At 35.6% G+C, this 14,171-nt stretch overlaps 1 protein-coding gene across 4 annotated transcripts; it reads right to left on the bottom strand.

The window, feature by feature from the left end:
• Window positions 1-2,043: 2,043 nt before the first annotated feature.
• Window positions 2,044-10,227, bottom strand: ATMS1 (Cobalamin-independent synthase family protein). Of its 4 annotated transcripts, none has more exons than XM_088861957.1 (15): window positions 10,148-10,227; window positions 9,880-10,003; window positions 7,934-8,287; window positions 7,680-7,767; window positions 6,540-6,667; window positions 6,249-6,440; window positions 5,144-5,343; window positions 4,881-5,044; window positions 4,678-4,758; window positions 4,330-4,496; window positions 4,099-4,204; window positions 3,721-3,971; window positions 3,366-3,438; window positions 3,105-3,233; window positions 2,044-2,754 (listed from the first exon to the last, which is right to left on the bottom strand). In XM_088861957.1, the coding sequence occupies exons 3-15, from the start codon at window positions 8,281-8,283 to the stop codon at window positions 2,386-2,388; spliced, it is 2,298 nt and encodes a 765-aa protein (XP_088718083.1). In that variant the 5' UTR covers window positions 8,284-8,287; window positions 9,880-10,003; window positions 10,148-10,227; the 3' UTR covers window positions 2,044-2,385. The 4 variants fall into 4 exon arrangements, with proteins under 4 accessions (XP_088718083.1, XP_088718082.1, XP_020526601.1 ...); XM_088861956.1 differs by having other exon boundaries at window positions 9,922-10,003; XM_020670942.2 differs by having other exon boundaries at window positions 9,946-10,003.
• Window positions 10,228-14,171: the final 3,944 nt, after the last annotated feature.

Raw genomic sequence — 14,171 nt, 5'->3', positions numbered from 1 at the left:
AGGATAAGTATAAAAACCTTTCCCACTTGTTTAAACCAATGTTGCACTCAAAAAAATAAAAGGAAAAGAAAAAAACTGATCTCAACATTAGCAATTCAAACTAGGTGTAATTTAAAAAAAGAAAAAAGCTTATATGAAATTGCAATCTTAAAATGTAGAATTAAGGTGCATCTAAGAAACCCATCATAAAAAGTTGTTTTAAAGTTAGAAAACCTTCTAATTGATGAGATGTACAAATATGAAAAAAAAAGAAATTGAGTCCTAAAAATAGTGTCTTGCAATACATTATCCAGACCGTCTATTTTAAAGATTTACAAGTGATTATAAATCTACTTGACTTCAACCATTTTTAGGTTCCAATTTTATAATTAGAGATGAAAATGGAATCTCAATCCATCCTAAGAATTTTCAACACCAAAATTACATCTATAATCAAATTTGGTGGTACACCTTACTTTGATTGTTTAAGGTCGCAGCTTTGTTCAACCTACACTTTTTAAAAATAAATAAATAAATAAAACACGAGAAAGTGAGACTTCTGAACTCGATACTAATCGGGTAGTTTCTAAATATTGGAATTACAATAACATATCAAAATTTCCCTTTCAGTTATTTTCTAAATATTTATATACCTAGAGAAAATATATACTGGGATCCGCCTCTGGGAGCATTGGAGATCCAGGTTTTTGCTCCAAATTCGACAAATGCATATCATAAAGAATGTAAAAACTGGTATCCGAATTCGACAAGTGCAGAACATATATAAAATGAAGGGTGTGGTTTGTATAACGTTCAAGCCCTAAACAATCCAAGCATGGCGCACTTTAAATAGTCTCGAAAAATGTTGTTTCAGTAGCAAAATATTTTATGATGGTCTGAAATTTTATTTTCATCTCTAATTATTAAATGTTAATGCATTACAAGACACATTATTTTCATTACTTGAAGTTCTTTTTTTTTTTTTTTTTGCATCCATATATTTCAATGTCGAGATAATTGTATTTGAAGGTTTTCCGACATTGGAACAACTTTTCCTAATGAATTTCTTATATGTGCCTTAATTTGATTCTTTAAGGCCATAACCTTATATGAACTTTTTCCTAAAATAATTGGCTAAATCCCACCATTTAAACAGTCAAAATTATCTTATTTAATTTTAATTTGTTTGTCAGATGAGATAATTTTGAGGCAAAACCCCCATGAGCATTGATCTAAAGCCATTTTTTCTTTTGTAAAATGACCACCGATATTTAATACATTGTCTCCTTTAAAATGCTACTTTCAACCTCTCAATGCTCTGTCTTTTGTGGAATGACCACCGACATTTAATACATTTTCTCCTTTTAAAAACTATTTTCAACTTTCCAATACTCTTTTTTGAGGTGCACCTTACTTTTATGGGGAAAAGTTTGCAACGCAACCTTTATTTCTTTTCAAAGGTCTGACCACGATGTGAATCCGGATGGGACTCAAATAAATCAATTAATTAAAATGAGAATTATTGAGAATGGGTTCGGGCTAGTACGAATGAACCCTATGATGAAATATCTGACCTCAGTTATTTTTACCCTTCTTCTCACCCAAAAGGTAAAGGCCCAAATCCCCATTAACTTACCCTTTTGTATTACCCAACAGAAAAAAAAAAAAAAAAAAAATTGATAGGAAAAAAGAAATTTCAATATAATTCACAACAGATTGGGAAACAACCAATCCCAAAAGTGGGGCATTTTGTCGCAATATCACTGTCCCTCCATTTTCAAAATTTGTACTGTCCCTCCTTATAGATACTTCTCATCAATATCAGTTTTGTAGCTTTAAATTACATTATTACTAAAAATATTTTTTCAAGCCATCGGTATCAGCATATTTGATTGTACTTGGAAATGGCACCTTACATAAACCGCACACAAAATCGATAGAGGGCGAACCAGAGAGATGGAAAGATACGATATGGTTCCAACACACAGAGATGGAAAGAGTGAGAAGACGAGGGGAGAGATGCAAACCGAGAGCGAAGCCATATGGAGAGAGAAACAAGAGCGATTTAGAAGAGGGCAATCTCAATATAGTAGCATTTCATATTTTTCACTTTGCCCTCGAAACTACAAGAGGCCCAGAAGCCTTCCAAAATAGCAGTAAGAGGCTGACAAAGCCAGAACCCATTATCTAGCTTTCCCTCATCATAGCGAACCACAAAAATAATATTGAAAACAAAACCAACCAGCCAACTCAAGGACTTTCATCAACAGAAAATTATTCAAAATTCAAATTTTTCAACAATGGAAGAAAAAAAAAAGAGAATAAAAGAAAATAGGCAAGAGTGTACGTTCTTTTTCTCCCACGAAACAAATCTCAATATTTTAAATCAAGCCGCTTCTCTCTCTCTTACTTGGTGCTGGCAAGCTGGGTGCGGAGAAGCTTGGCAGCAGAAACCATGTTGGTGAGGGCAGGTACGACCTCAGAATATTTGCGGGTTTTGAGGCCACAATCAGGGTTCACCCAGAGGATGTTGGTCTCAAGGACGGCAAGCATCTTGTTGACGCGGTCAGCAATCTCATCGGTGGTGGGGATACGGGGGGAGTGGATGTCATAAACCCCGGGGCCGATGCCAGCACCATATTTCACCCCCTCACGGAACACCGAGAGGAGCTTCTCGTCAGAGCGGGAGTTCTCGATTGTGATAACATCGGCATCCATGTCAATGATGGAGTGGATGATGTCGTTGAAGTTGGAGTAGCACATGTGGGTGTGGATCTGTCAGATTTTAGAAAGTTGTGCAGTGTTAGTTAACAGAGAGAGAGAAAGAGAATGAGAGAGAGAGAGAGAGTGGGAGAGGGGGGGGGGGGAGGGGGTACAAAGAAGAGAAGGGAGAAAGCAGTGACAGAAGGGAACAAGATGAAATGGAACAAGACAAAAAGAAACAGCAGCATGAGAGAGAGGAGACTGAGTGTAGTAGTCAGAGAAGAAGCCATGATGAAGCAGAGAACATCCGGAATAAGAGTAAACGGGACATGCATCACAAGAAAGAAAAGTTGAGTAAGAGAAAAGCAACGAGAGTTAAAAAGAAGACAGCAATTACAAGAGTTTCTGGAATAAGAGAGAACCTGAGTGGTATCCTTGACTCCACAGTTGGTGATTCTAAAAGAGTGAACAGCCCAGTCCAAGTAATGGGCCTGCTCCGACTTGCGCAACGGCAAGCCTTCTCTCAAAGCTGCCTCGTCAATTTGAATTACCTGCATGACCCAAAAACAAAAGCATTTCAAAACTCTGGACAAAAATTTAAGAAAGATAGCGCTGAGAAGTTAAAAAGTTCAATCCAATCACTAATCAAGTATTATATGCATCTCTTCCAGTATGGAACTGACCTGAATTCCACCTTTTTCCAGGTCCTCGACCTCATCCTTAATAGCCAGGGCAATCTGGTAGCATGTTTCTGATCTGAAAAACGTTTAAGAAGTTCAGAGTTAGCAACTAGCATATGCCACCACAATTGAAGAGAAAGAAAAATCATCAATGTAACATAAAGCAATTTAAGAGAATGAAAAAATTCATCTACACCATAACATATAAAGCACAAAGCAAATCGCATGCATTGCCTCTTGATCATTAATTCATTCAGGGACCAATCTTAATCTTGGGATCACCAAACAAACTCTCTCTATCACAAAACCAACAACTATATATTTAAAAGAGTTCATGAGTGAGGACGGTGAAACTTGCCTGGGCTGGTCAACTCTGACAAAAGACCAGTTAAGAATGGTGACTGGGCCCGTGAGCATACCCTTCATTGGGCGAGCGGTCATGCTCTGAGCCATGGAGGACCAGTAGACGGTCATTGCCTTGGGACGGCTCACATCACCATAGATGATGGGGGGCTTCACACACCTCGACCCATAGGATTGGACCCACCCATTCACAGTGAAAGCAATACCCTCCATCTGCTCCCCAAAGTACTCCACCATATCATTCCTCTGCACATCATTACGAAACATACTCAGATTGATTCCAGTCTATCACAGATGAATCATTCATGGTTCATATATTACACATTCATAGAAAGGAGACTTGATCAAAGAATACATGCAAGCATATTATTACCTCTGGCTCTCCGTGCACAAGAACATCGATGTCAAGGTCCTCCTGCAATTTGACAACCTTGCTAATTTCTTCCTTGATGGCCTTGACATAGTCTTCCTGAGAGATCCTGAAACGAACATTCGGAACAGAATGATACATTAAGCACTTGCAGTCTGTAGAAACCAATTTTAGTGCGAGAATATGCAAGGTTACAAAAGCAACTTTAGTGAAAGCATATGCGAGGGTACCCACTTTTTGGCCTTGTATTCACGGCGTACTCTTCTCAAATCCATGGTCTGAGGGAAAGAGCCAATGGTGGTGGTTGGGAGGATTGGGAGGTTGAGTTTCTTCTGCTGTGCATCCAACCTGGCACTCACTGGGGTTGCACGGCGGTGTTCGGAACCCTTCAAGGCAGCAGCCTATACAACAAAAAGCAATAGAAATTTAGGAACTCGAAGCTCTCTCTCTCTCTCTCTCTCTCTCTCTCTCTCAGGTACCCATAGATATGCAGACCATAGAACTATTTTCACATTTCCTCTCAGGTACCCATAGATACGCAGACCATGTGAACATAATTCAGAGCTCAGTAACAATACTTACAGCCTTCTGGACAGCCTCATTGTTCACCCTGGGGGAAGATTTCCTTGAGTCCTGAGCAGCTGCATTGGCATCAAAGAATGCCTGAAATAACAATTGCACACATTTACATCAACCCAGTTGAATGGCCCAGATAAGAAGGGAATAACTCCTACACTAATGTAATCAACACAACATATCCATACAGAAACAACAGCAAAAGTTACCTCTTCCTTGTGGCCTGACAATGCCGTAGCCAAAGCATTAACTTCAACAACTTTCTGTGCAGCAAAAGCAAACCATGACTTGATCTCACTGTCAAGCTTGGTCTCATTCGCCAAATCAACAGAGGTGTGAAGGAGAGAGCAGGAAGTCGAGACCACAAGCTTATCTGAATAAGGATCCAGAATGAGGTTAAAATTTCCAATCCCTAAAGGACTCATAAAAAAACCAAAAATGGACATAAAGAAATAATCAGAGAATCATATACCTTTGCCCACAATGCTCTCAAGGGAATGGAGAGTGGTCAAAGAAGTGGCAAGATCATTAGCCCAGATGTTCCTTCCATCAACAACTCCAGCAAAGAGGTACTTCCCAGATGGGAAGCTCGACTTGATCAAGTCAAGTGTCTTCGTTCCACGGACCAGGTCAAACCCAAAACCAGAAATGCCCTTCAATGAGGTAAGGGTCCTGTAACAAATTCCCGTATGTTACTTGTCTTCATATTTTGCACCAATTTTTGTTAATATACAAATTTTTCATATTTATATACTACTTGTCTTTATATTTTGCACCAATTTTTGTTAATATACAATTTTTTTATATTTATATACTAAGACTGAATATGCATAGCACAAATGCAAATTACAGATGCACATCCAAAAACCTTTAACATGGATTAGAATCATTATCCAGCAAAAGAGTATCAGCCAAACACCTGTTTCTGCACTATGCTCTGATATGAATAGCTGTCCACTTTATATTCATATATTCTCTCATTAATCACTAACTTATTTCTTAGGTCTATTTTCTTTTTTGAGTAAAAGTGACTATTAATAGAAAATGGAAATAATAGTTAAAAGAATTTTATTATTTATTTCATCAAAGTGATTGTCAACTAATAGTGTATTTATTTCTTAAGTCTTCAATAAAAACTAGTAAAAGTATCAGTCAAATAGAGGAACAGTAAAAATTAGTGAAAGCAAGCAGCGAGTGGAACATAACACATTGAGAGAAATCTGCCAATTGTTCCAAAAAAAAATTTTTTTTTTTTTAAATTGCTGATTGTTCTAAAACTTTACAAAAAATCATCAACAAGAGAGGAAAAAGAAAACAGTGAATTACAGAGCGAACTCCACGTCTTACATTCCCTCATTTTTATTTTTGCAAAACTCCCTCAACAAACACCAAATTCCTGGGTTCATTTTCCTCTTTAAGGGAGGATGTGATTTCTTTGCCACCTTTTTGGATCATTATCTCCACATCTTGCCATTTTACAGTTTTTCCATGAATAATAATATTCTAGTAAAGGGGCCAAAAAATCACAGAACACACGAATAAAAAATATCGAGGATTGCAATCTAAATAGGACGTACTTGTAAGTCTCAGCAGGGACATCCGCAAAGTAAGTCTCGATGACAACATTTAGACCAGATAAAGCAGATTCCAACTCAGTATAGGCTTCAGCGAAGGCCTGCAATTTGTGGGAGTCCTGATCAAGAACAAGGGTGGGCTCATCAAATTGAACCCATGTAGCACCTGCTGCCTTTAGTTCAGTAACAACTTCTCTGCAAAATGTTCAAATAGGTGTATGTTAAATAGATCAGACCAACCAGATGTTTACAGTCGAAGAACTAAAAACTTCAAGGAATTTTTTCATGGCTTACTTGTAGACTGGAATGATCTTTCCAAGCAATGAGAGAAGGTTGAAGGATTTCTCCACACCCTTTGCTGGCTTCGACAGCAACAAGTAGGAAACAGGGCCAACAATGACTGGAACAGTCTCAACTCCAAGCTGCACATAGAGGAAAGGAGATAAACACCTTAACATAAGTAACAGAATAGCTCTTTGAAAAAGATAATATAAATTACAAACTTATGTGCAAGCCCAATAGGCCCTTAGAGGAAAAGCAGGGGTGGCAACAGGTCGGGTCCGGGTCCAGGTGCAGCCGAAGTCATCAGACCCAGATCCAGACCCAGACCCGAAAATATAATGTGCGACTGGACGGGGACCTGCACCCAATCAAACCCGACCCAAAAATTAAAGGAAAATTGTTTCATGCGGGCTGGACCGTATTTCTACATATGCGGTCCAGAAAGTGTAAAGCATCCATCTTAAAGATGGATGCAAGTAGGTGTTCCATCTAAAAACAATGGAAACTAACGGCCCAAATATTTTCTTACTCGAATTGTTATTTCTAGTTTTTAAATTTTATTTATTTTTTCATATTCGGTCTGGACCGTATTTCTACATATGCGGTCCAGAAAATGTAAAGCATCCATCTTAAAGATGGATGCAAGTAGGTGTTCCATCTAAAAACAATGGAAACTAACGGCCCAAATATTTTCTTACTCGAATTGTTATTTCTAGTTTTTAAATTTTATTTATTTTTTCATATTCGTGATCTCCATGTTAGAGATTACATGTCCTTAAAAATTAAGTCCTAAAATCCATCTCAAAAATAGATTTATTAAGAAGCCTGCATTTCTACATATGCGTGCTTGGCCGCAAAGAAACCAGGTCCAAAATTAAAATATCTGTGTATTTAAACATATTTCATAAATTGGGACCCAAAAATATAATGTAGGACCCAGACCCGGACCTGAATAGTGTTCAGGTCCAAGATTTGGACCCGGACCCAAATACTGTTCAGGTCCAAGATTTGGACCCAGACCCAGACCCAACCCACCGGGTCCAATTTTTGACCCATACCCCGACCCGGGTCAGGTCCATTGCCACCCCTAAGGAAAAGCCAATAGCAATTACAGTTAAGAGGAAAAAGCACCAATGAATTACGGACACATACCGCCTTGGCCTCTTTGTATTCAGTGACTGCCTTGTGAGAAGCATAGGAGAACTTGACATCAGGTCCCAATTCAGGCACAATGTAGTGGCTGTGGTATCAAAAAAATAAGCATGTATAAGCAATAATTTCTCAAACTTAGAAAAAGGGAGCAGTTGGCCATAACTAAGAAATCTCAAATAAAATCAAATAAAATATAACACATCAAATGTACAAGGTGCTTATAAGAGTTGCTGAGTTAAAGAAAGACAACTTACTAGTTGGTGTCAAACCATTTGGTCATTTCCATAGCAGGAAGTGAGGCATTCCCTCTGGCCATGGAGAAGTAGGTGTCGAACCCAATCTCACCACCATTCCATCCATACCTTGGGGGAACAGCCCCAAGCATGGCAGTGGTATCAAGCACCTGATCATAGTAAGAGAATGTGTTGCTAGGGATGTACTTGATCCCCGCATCAGCCATCTGCTTCCAAATTGCCGCCTTCAAATCCTTCGCAACCTTCTCCAGATCATGAGCACCGCTCTTCCCATCCCAGAATGATTCCAAAGCGAACTTGAGCTCTCTCTTTGGTCCCATGCGAGGATATCCAACAATGTGTGATGCCATTTTGCTGGTTTCCCAAAAAAAAAAAAAGAAAAAAAAAATATTATAAAAGCAAAAAATAAAAATAAAATTTAGAACGGGGTGACAAGATTTGGAAAAATAAGCTACAATGGAGAGCTGTCAAGGACAATAACAAATAACAAATGAAGAGGCAGAGAAATAGCTATGTTCAATGTGGGGAGACATAATCTTAACATATCACTAAAAAACATGAGTACTTGTAATTTGTATAATTTGTTTCCATTTGTCTCTTTATTGGTTTTTTATAATTCTCTTTGTTTTCTTTCGACTTTGTTCTGTTTGTTTTTTCTTTTTTCTTTCTTTTTTTTGGAAGGACTGACTGGTTATATATCATTATAATTACATTAAAAAAAAGATTTCATCTGGTCCTTACACCGCTGAAGTTATTCTAAATGTTTGGGACAAGGCAGGAAGCTAAACCCACGTGCAGAGATCATGGAACAACTTCAAATTCAAAAAATAAAATAAAAACAATTGGTGTAAAATCACTTCACATAAAAAAGTTATTTACAAAAAAAATTACAAAAACACCAAATTTGTGAAGGGCTAAGATTTCAACATCAGAGTGCTGTCAAACAGTAAATACAGACACTCCAAAATAAAATAGCAAGATCTGCAGGAGAGACGGATAGCCATAGAGAAGAATCTACCGAGAAGGGAACCAGATCTCTGGACTAGAAGTACAAAACCAGAGTAACGCATAATTCTGAGGGAAAGTACAGGGTGTTACTTATCAGGCAAACATTTATTAACGTACCAGCAACTGAGCATAAAAGATCTGAAAGATAATATGAAACCTTTATAAATTCAAGATCTGAGGTGAAACTCCAAAACATGCAATCCGTAAAGTAAAGGAAGCTAGAGTAAGAGCTTAGAGAATAAGCTAGAGTAAGAGCTTAGATAAGTAAAAAGTCATGTGAAACCAGCAGCTGTATATCTTAGAACAGAGAAGATAAAAAATTGAGTACATATTCTGATTTGGTGAGTAATATAACTCACAGGTCGAGAAAATAAAAACAAAAAACTAAATGAACTACTTCAGGATCCTAACAAAAGAAGGAGCTTCACAGATTTATAGAGAAAGCATGACAACAACCGCTTGTAACGCATAAATTTATTAAATTACTGTAAAACGCCACCAGATCTAGTATTCATAGATGTTCTAGAAAGTAGATCTGATGTATTTATGGATCTACATCAAGATCTGAGAAACTAGTACTCCAAAAACACTAAATCACAACAGTGTCTTCATTTATGAAACGAATGAGTCGTTTGCCAAAAATTGAAGAAAATTAAAAGCAAAAAACCCTAGATCCACAGTGTACAAAGATAGTATTCATATGAATAATCCTACTGAGATGAAACAATAAATCTCTATGCAGGAATTGTTGTTTCCAAAAAAAAACAGAGTTCTCTGCTGTAATACACACTAGACAAGTGTGAAGCCCGAGATCTAAGTTGTACTGGTAAGATCAGTCTTAATCTTATCCCAAAAACGCAATTAATTCATAGATACTAAGATTACCATTCCCCCGAAAAAAAAATTAAGTTACAGAGAGAAAACAGTTCGACGCATACCCGACGAATTTTACAACTAGAGATCGAAATTCCACTTTTTACCATTAAATCCTTTGAAAAACGTACCAAGACAAAATCTGGAGAGAAAACGCGATGAACGCCCTGGAGAATGTGGTCTGCGGATCTACGGAAAGAGAGAAAAAATGCAAATGCAAATGCGATGGAGAAAAAATGCAAATGCGATGAAGAAAAACAGCCTCCTTTAGGGTTTTGGAATGCGAGCTACGAATAACGCAGCAGAAGGAGAACAATGCGGAGAAGCGCTTACCTTGAGGAAAAGACGGGAGCGTGACTGGTTCAAGTGAAATGGAGGGAGGTTATGTAGAGAGAGAAGATGGATTTATCGACAGGATTGGGCTAAAGATGCAAGAACATTTATAGGCACGAGAGAACGTGAAAGGGTGAAGTACATCTGCCGCAATCAATTTATTATTATTTTTTCTATTTATTTTTAGTCGTGCACTGTATTGAAAAACTAAAATAATAATGAATATTCTTACAGGGCGTGCAGTGCCCCTAACTATTTATAATTATCACGATCGTCCTAACCTAACTAAATTACTATATACGTTTTCCATCTAAAAACAATTGAAACCGGTGGATGTTTTATTAATAGAATTATTATTTTTAATTTTTAAATTTTATTTATTTTTTCATATTCAAAATCAACAAGTTATAGATTACACGCCTTTAAAAATTAAGTCCAAAAATCTATTTCAAATAAAGATTTTTAAAAGCTGACTCATTTCTAGGACTCATAGAAATCATGAAACTCATTGTATTAAATATAAATAAAAATAAAAAAATTTTATTTCAAAATCCAAAATTCTACTTACATGGACATAATATGGTGTGGGGAAATAATGCTCTTCATACAACCTAGATCTTTATTTTCATTGCCAAACTAAATAGAAATGATCCAATAACTTTAAACTGATTTCCATTACACTTTTTAGCACAACTTAATTTACTGAAAAATAAAAAATAATATTGAAAATATATTAATAGTGGGAGTTACCTATTAGGATCAGGTACAAAACCCTCAGAGAACAAAATGCGATTGAGCTTTAGAGTTGATGTCTTTTTGGATTGGTTATCTCCTTTTTTCTCTAAAATAAGATAAATCTATTTTAAAATTCCTCCTCTTCTTCTCTTTCAATAAAAACTCAAAATAAAACAAGTGAGATAAAGAGAGAGAGAGAGAGAGAGGGTAGTGTTACTCTCTCAAGGCAATCTTGAGCGTGAGAGGAAGAGAAATGTTATTTCACCTTCTTTTTTTTGGGTAATTAATGTTATTTTACCATTAAGATAAGTAGGAACTTTAACTATTATAATTTGATAAAGTCCAACTTATATTCAAAATTAAAATGTAATTAAATTGAAATATTATTTATATCTTCTAATTAAATTTGAAATACAATCATATTTACAGATTAATCAGTTTCTCTATTTAAATTTGAAATACAATTACGTTTAAAAATTATAAATATATACGTCTCAAAACACCGTTTGTTTCGAGGGAATAACAAGCATGGTTTGACCATTCAGCATAATGGTTCCCAAAGGGGTAAATACCAGGTTTTTCTAGTGAAATTATCATGTCTTCCATGCTTTCAAATAATGGAAGGTATGGCGAATCATACCTTTTCTTTGAAAAAAATGAAAAACACACGTTATGCATACACAATGTGTACTATAGTCCATCCACGAACCATTTTGAGTAATCGTTTGCATATAACTGCATAAAGGTTCCTTTAGGGGCCATTTGGGTACTTGAAAATCTATTACGTAATAATAGATTACAAGGAATTATGACATTATTGGGTAAATTTAATAATGAGGAAATGGAAAAATATTACGCAATATTTCTCAAAAAATCAAGAAATGCATTACTCGCGGTGATTGATAAAAATCTATTACGAGAGTGACGGATAATTTTGGAAAATATTATGCGTGCGTTTTTACTTACCATATTACTGATTAGAAAATATATTCTCTTGTAATCCATCTCTCTTCATAATATCTAGTATAGGTGATATTTCCCTTTTTAAATTCGTACCCTCATGTGAAAGCATCAGCTTTGATATAAAAACAAAAAAAATAAAAATAAAAATCAGTAATCAATGATAAATTATACAACACAAACATAATAGAATAATTTACACAACATAATTCTCATCAAAAATTACTAAAATCTCAATTGAAATAACATACATCTTTAGTCTCATCCAATACCTTAAAATTTTATACTACAATTACCGAACGTTCTAGTTTACTAATCAAACTTTTTCCCATTTGTTAACTCGTACCATAGAGATTTTGAATTTAGTATCATAAATTTATTATTTATTTGAAATTATATAGAGAGATATTTGAAAGACTTCTATAAAAAATAAATAAAAATAAGGATTATCATAATAAAATCATGTTATTCCAATGACTTATCATGTTAGAAGACATGTGATTCTATGTAAATGCCAAAGGTATGTAAAACAAGTAGGAAATGGGGTCATGATCACTGTAAAATAGTACAAGTTATTATTATAAAATCTTTTTTGAATGGTGATAATGTTATTATTATAAATCTTTTTGGAATGGTGTGATGATGATTTTGATAATTCTACATTTTAGTGGAATTTTGTGACAAAAACAAAAGAAATGATAGTTTATAAGAACATGTTCGTAAAATGTTGGTAATGCATTTCCTATACTTCTTCCATACAAAGCCAAACAATAATAATGTATTTCTCAAGTTGCATCTAAATACTATCCAAACAATAACAATCTATTTACAGGTAATGTATTATGCTGGTAATATATTTCATGAACAATATATTTTCCACGTATCCAAACGACCCCTTAAGGAGCTTCATTTTGAGACAGACATATGAGAATGCTTTGGAGCCGTGTTTGAAAACCCATATGAGTGGGTTGGATTATCTATCTCAAATCGTTGGATTGTGATCTGAATCGATTCAAATCAGGGATTTGGTTAAAACATGAAAAAAAAAAATGTAAGAATTAAAATAATAGTTTATGGGGTGGAGATTTAAAAATATCTAAAAAAATATTAGATAAGTTCAAAAAAATAGAAGACAATTTTTATTTTTTCTTTTGTGGTCGGGGTGGGGGGTTATGGTGGGACCAACACCTTCCTGAAATTGATTTGGTCCCAGCCGATTCTCAATCCAAATTAGCAATTTGTAATCCAAATCATTGGGTTTTGAAATACTGGAGAAGAGTATGCTTCCCGTTTACGAATATGGATGATTGAGTTTTTTTTTGTTAGAGTGCGATTAGCATAAAGCTTCACTTAAGACCATGTCACAAAAGGTATTATGGTGCTGGAAATTTTTATGGTTTAAGAATCCATGTCAGTCCCTCAATTATGAATATGAAATTTGAAGTTCAAAGGGTTTTTTAAGCCTGGGCCTTATATAAATTTGTTTTTTTTTGTTGTAATATCATTTGACAAATCTAAGGGGTTGTTTACATGCGGCATCGGAGAGGTTATCCGTTCATGCATTCGCCCAAGTTTTAGAAGGATTTATGAATTGACATCCAAATTTATTGTAAATTAATTTCTACCTAGACTCATGAACAAGTTCAATAAAATTGCACATCCAATAACCAAAAGCTAAAACAAACGAACAAAATTTAAAGTTACTATTAGCATAATTGTAGTGATCTAGATGATATAAATCGGGAAAATCCATTCCAAAAACAAATTTTAGGATGCTAGAATCACTTTATCAACTTCATCCCCATATGCCCTCTTCCTAAAATCCAATGTTTAAATACAAAGTTTGGTGACCTGGATCGCCAATCCCAAAAACTGGTGGCGACCGGTAGATCGGCAATCCGGTTGGAAAAACAAATAAAAATCAAGAATATAATAAAAATTAAGAAACTAATAAAAAAAAGTGTGGCCCGATTGGTCAATTCCCAAACCTAACCAAACGGTTTTGTCACTTAACCAGCCAATTCCCAGTAGGAACAAGTGAGTTCCATATATTGAGGGTCCCTTCGCCCTCGGTTATTGATTTACATCATGCAATTCCAATCTGGATCAATATTATTTTAAATCCAAAAATATTGGGACTCCTTAAACATTGTCATAAAAGATTGGGACCTGCTATAACTTTAAAATATTATTAAAATCTATTACAAAAATATCTGCTAAAATTAAAAAATAACAAGTTGAAAAAGCCTTTGTAAACGGAGAAAGTTGGTGGGGCTTAGGGGGCCGAGCCCCGGGGAGTTGGTAGTGGCTCGGTGTATGCACCGCCGGT

The sequence above is a fragment of the Amborella trichopoda genome, chromosome 3, assembly GCF_054954075.1.
Source record: "Amborella trichopoda isolate Santa Cruz 75 chromosome 3, AtrichopodaSantaCruz75HAP2 v2.0, whole genome shotgun sequence".
In the NCBI taxonomy this organism is placed as follows: Eukaryota; Viridiplantae; Streptophyta; class Magnoliopsida; order Amborellales; family Amborellaceae; genus Amborella; species Amborella trichopoda.
The sequence above is the reverse complement of the archived record's forward strand: the minus strand, read 5'-3'. Positions and strand labels throughout refer to the sequence as shown.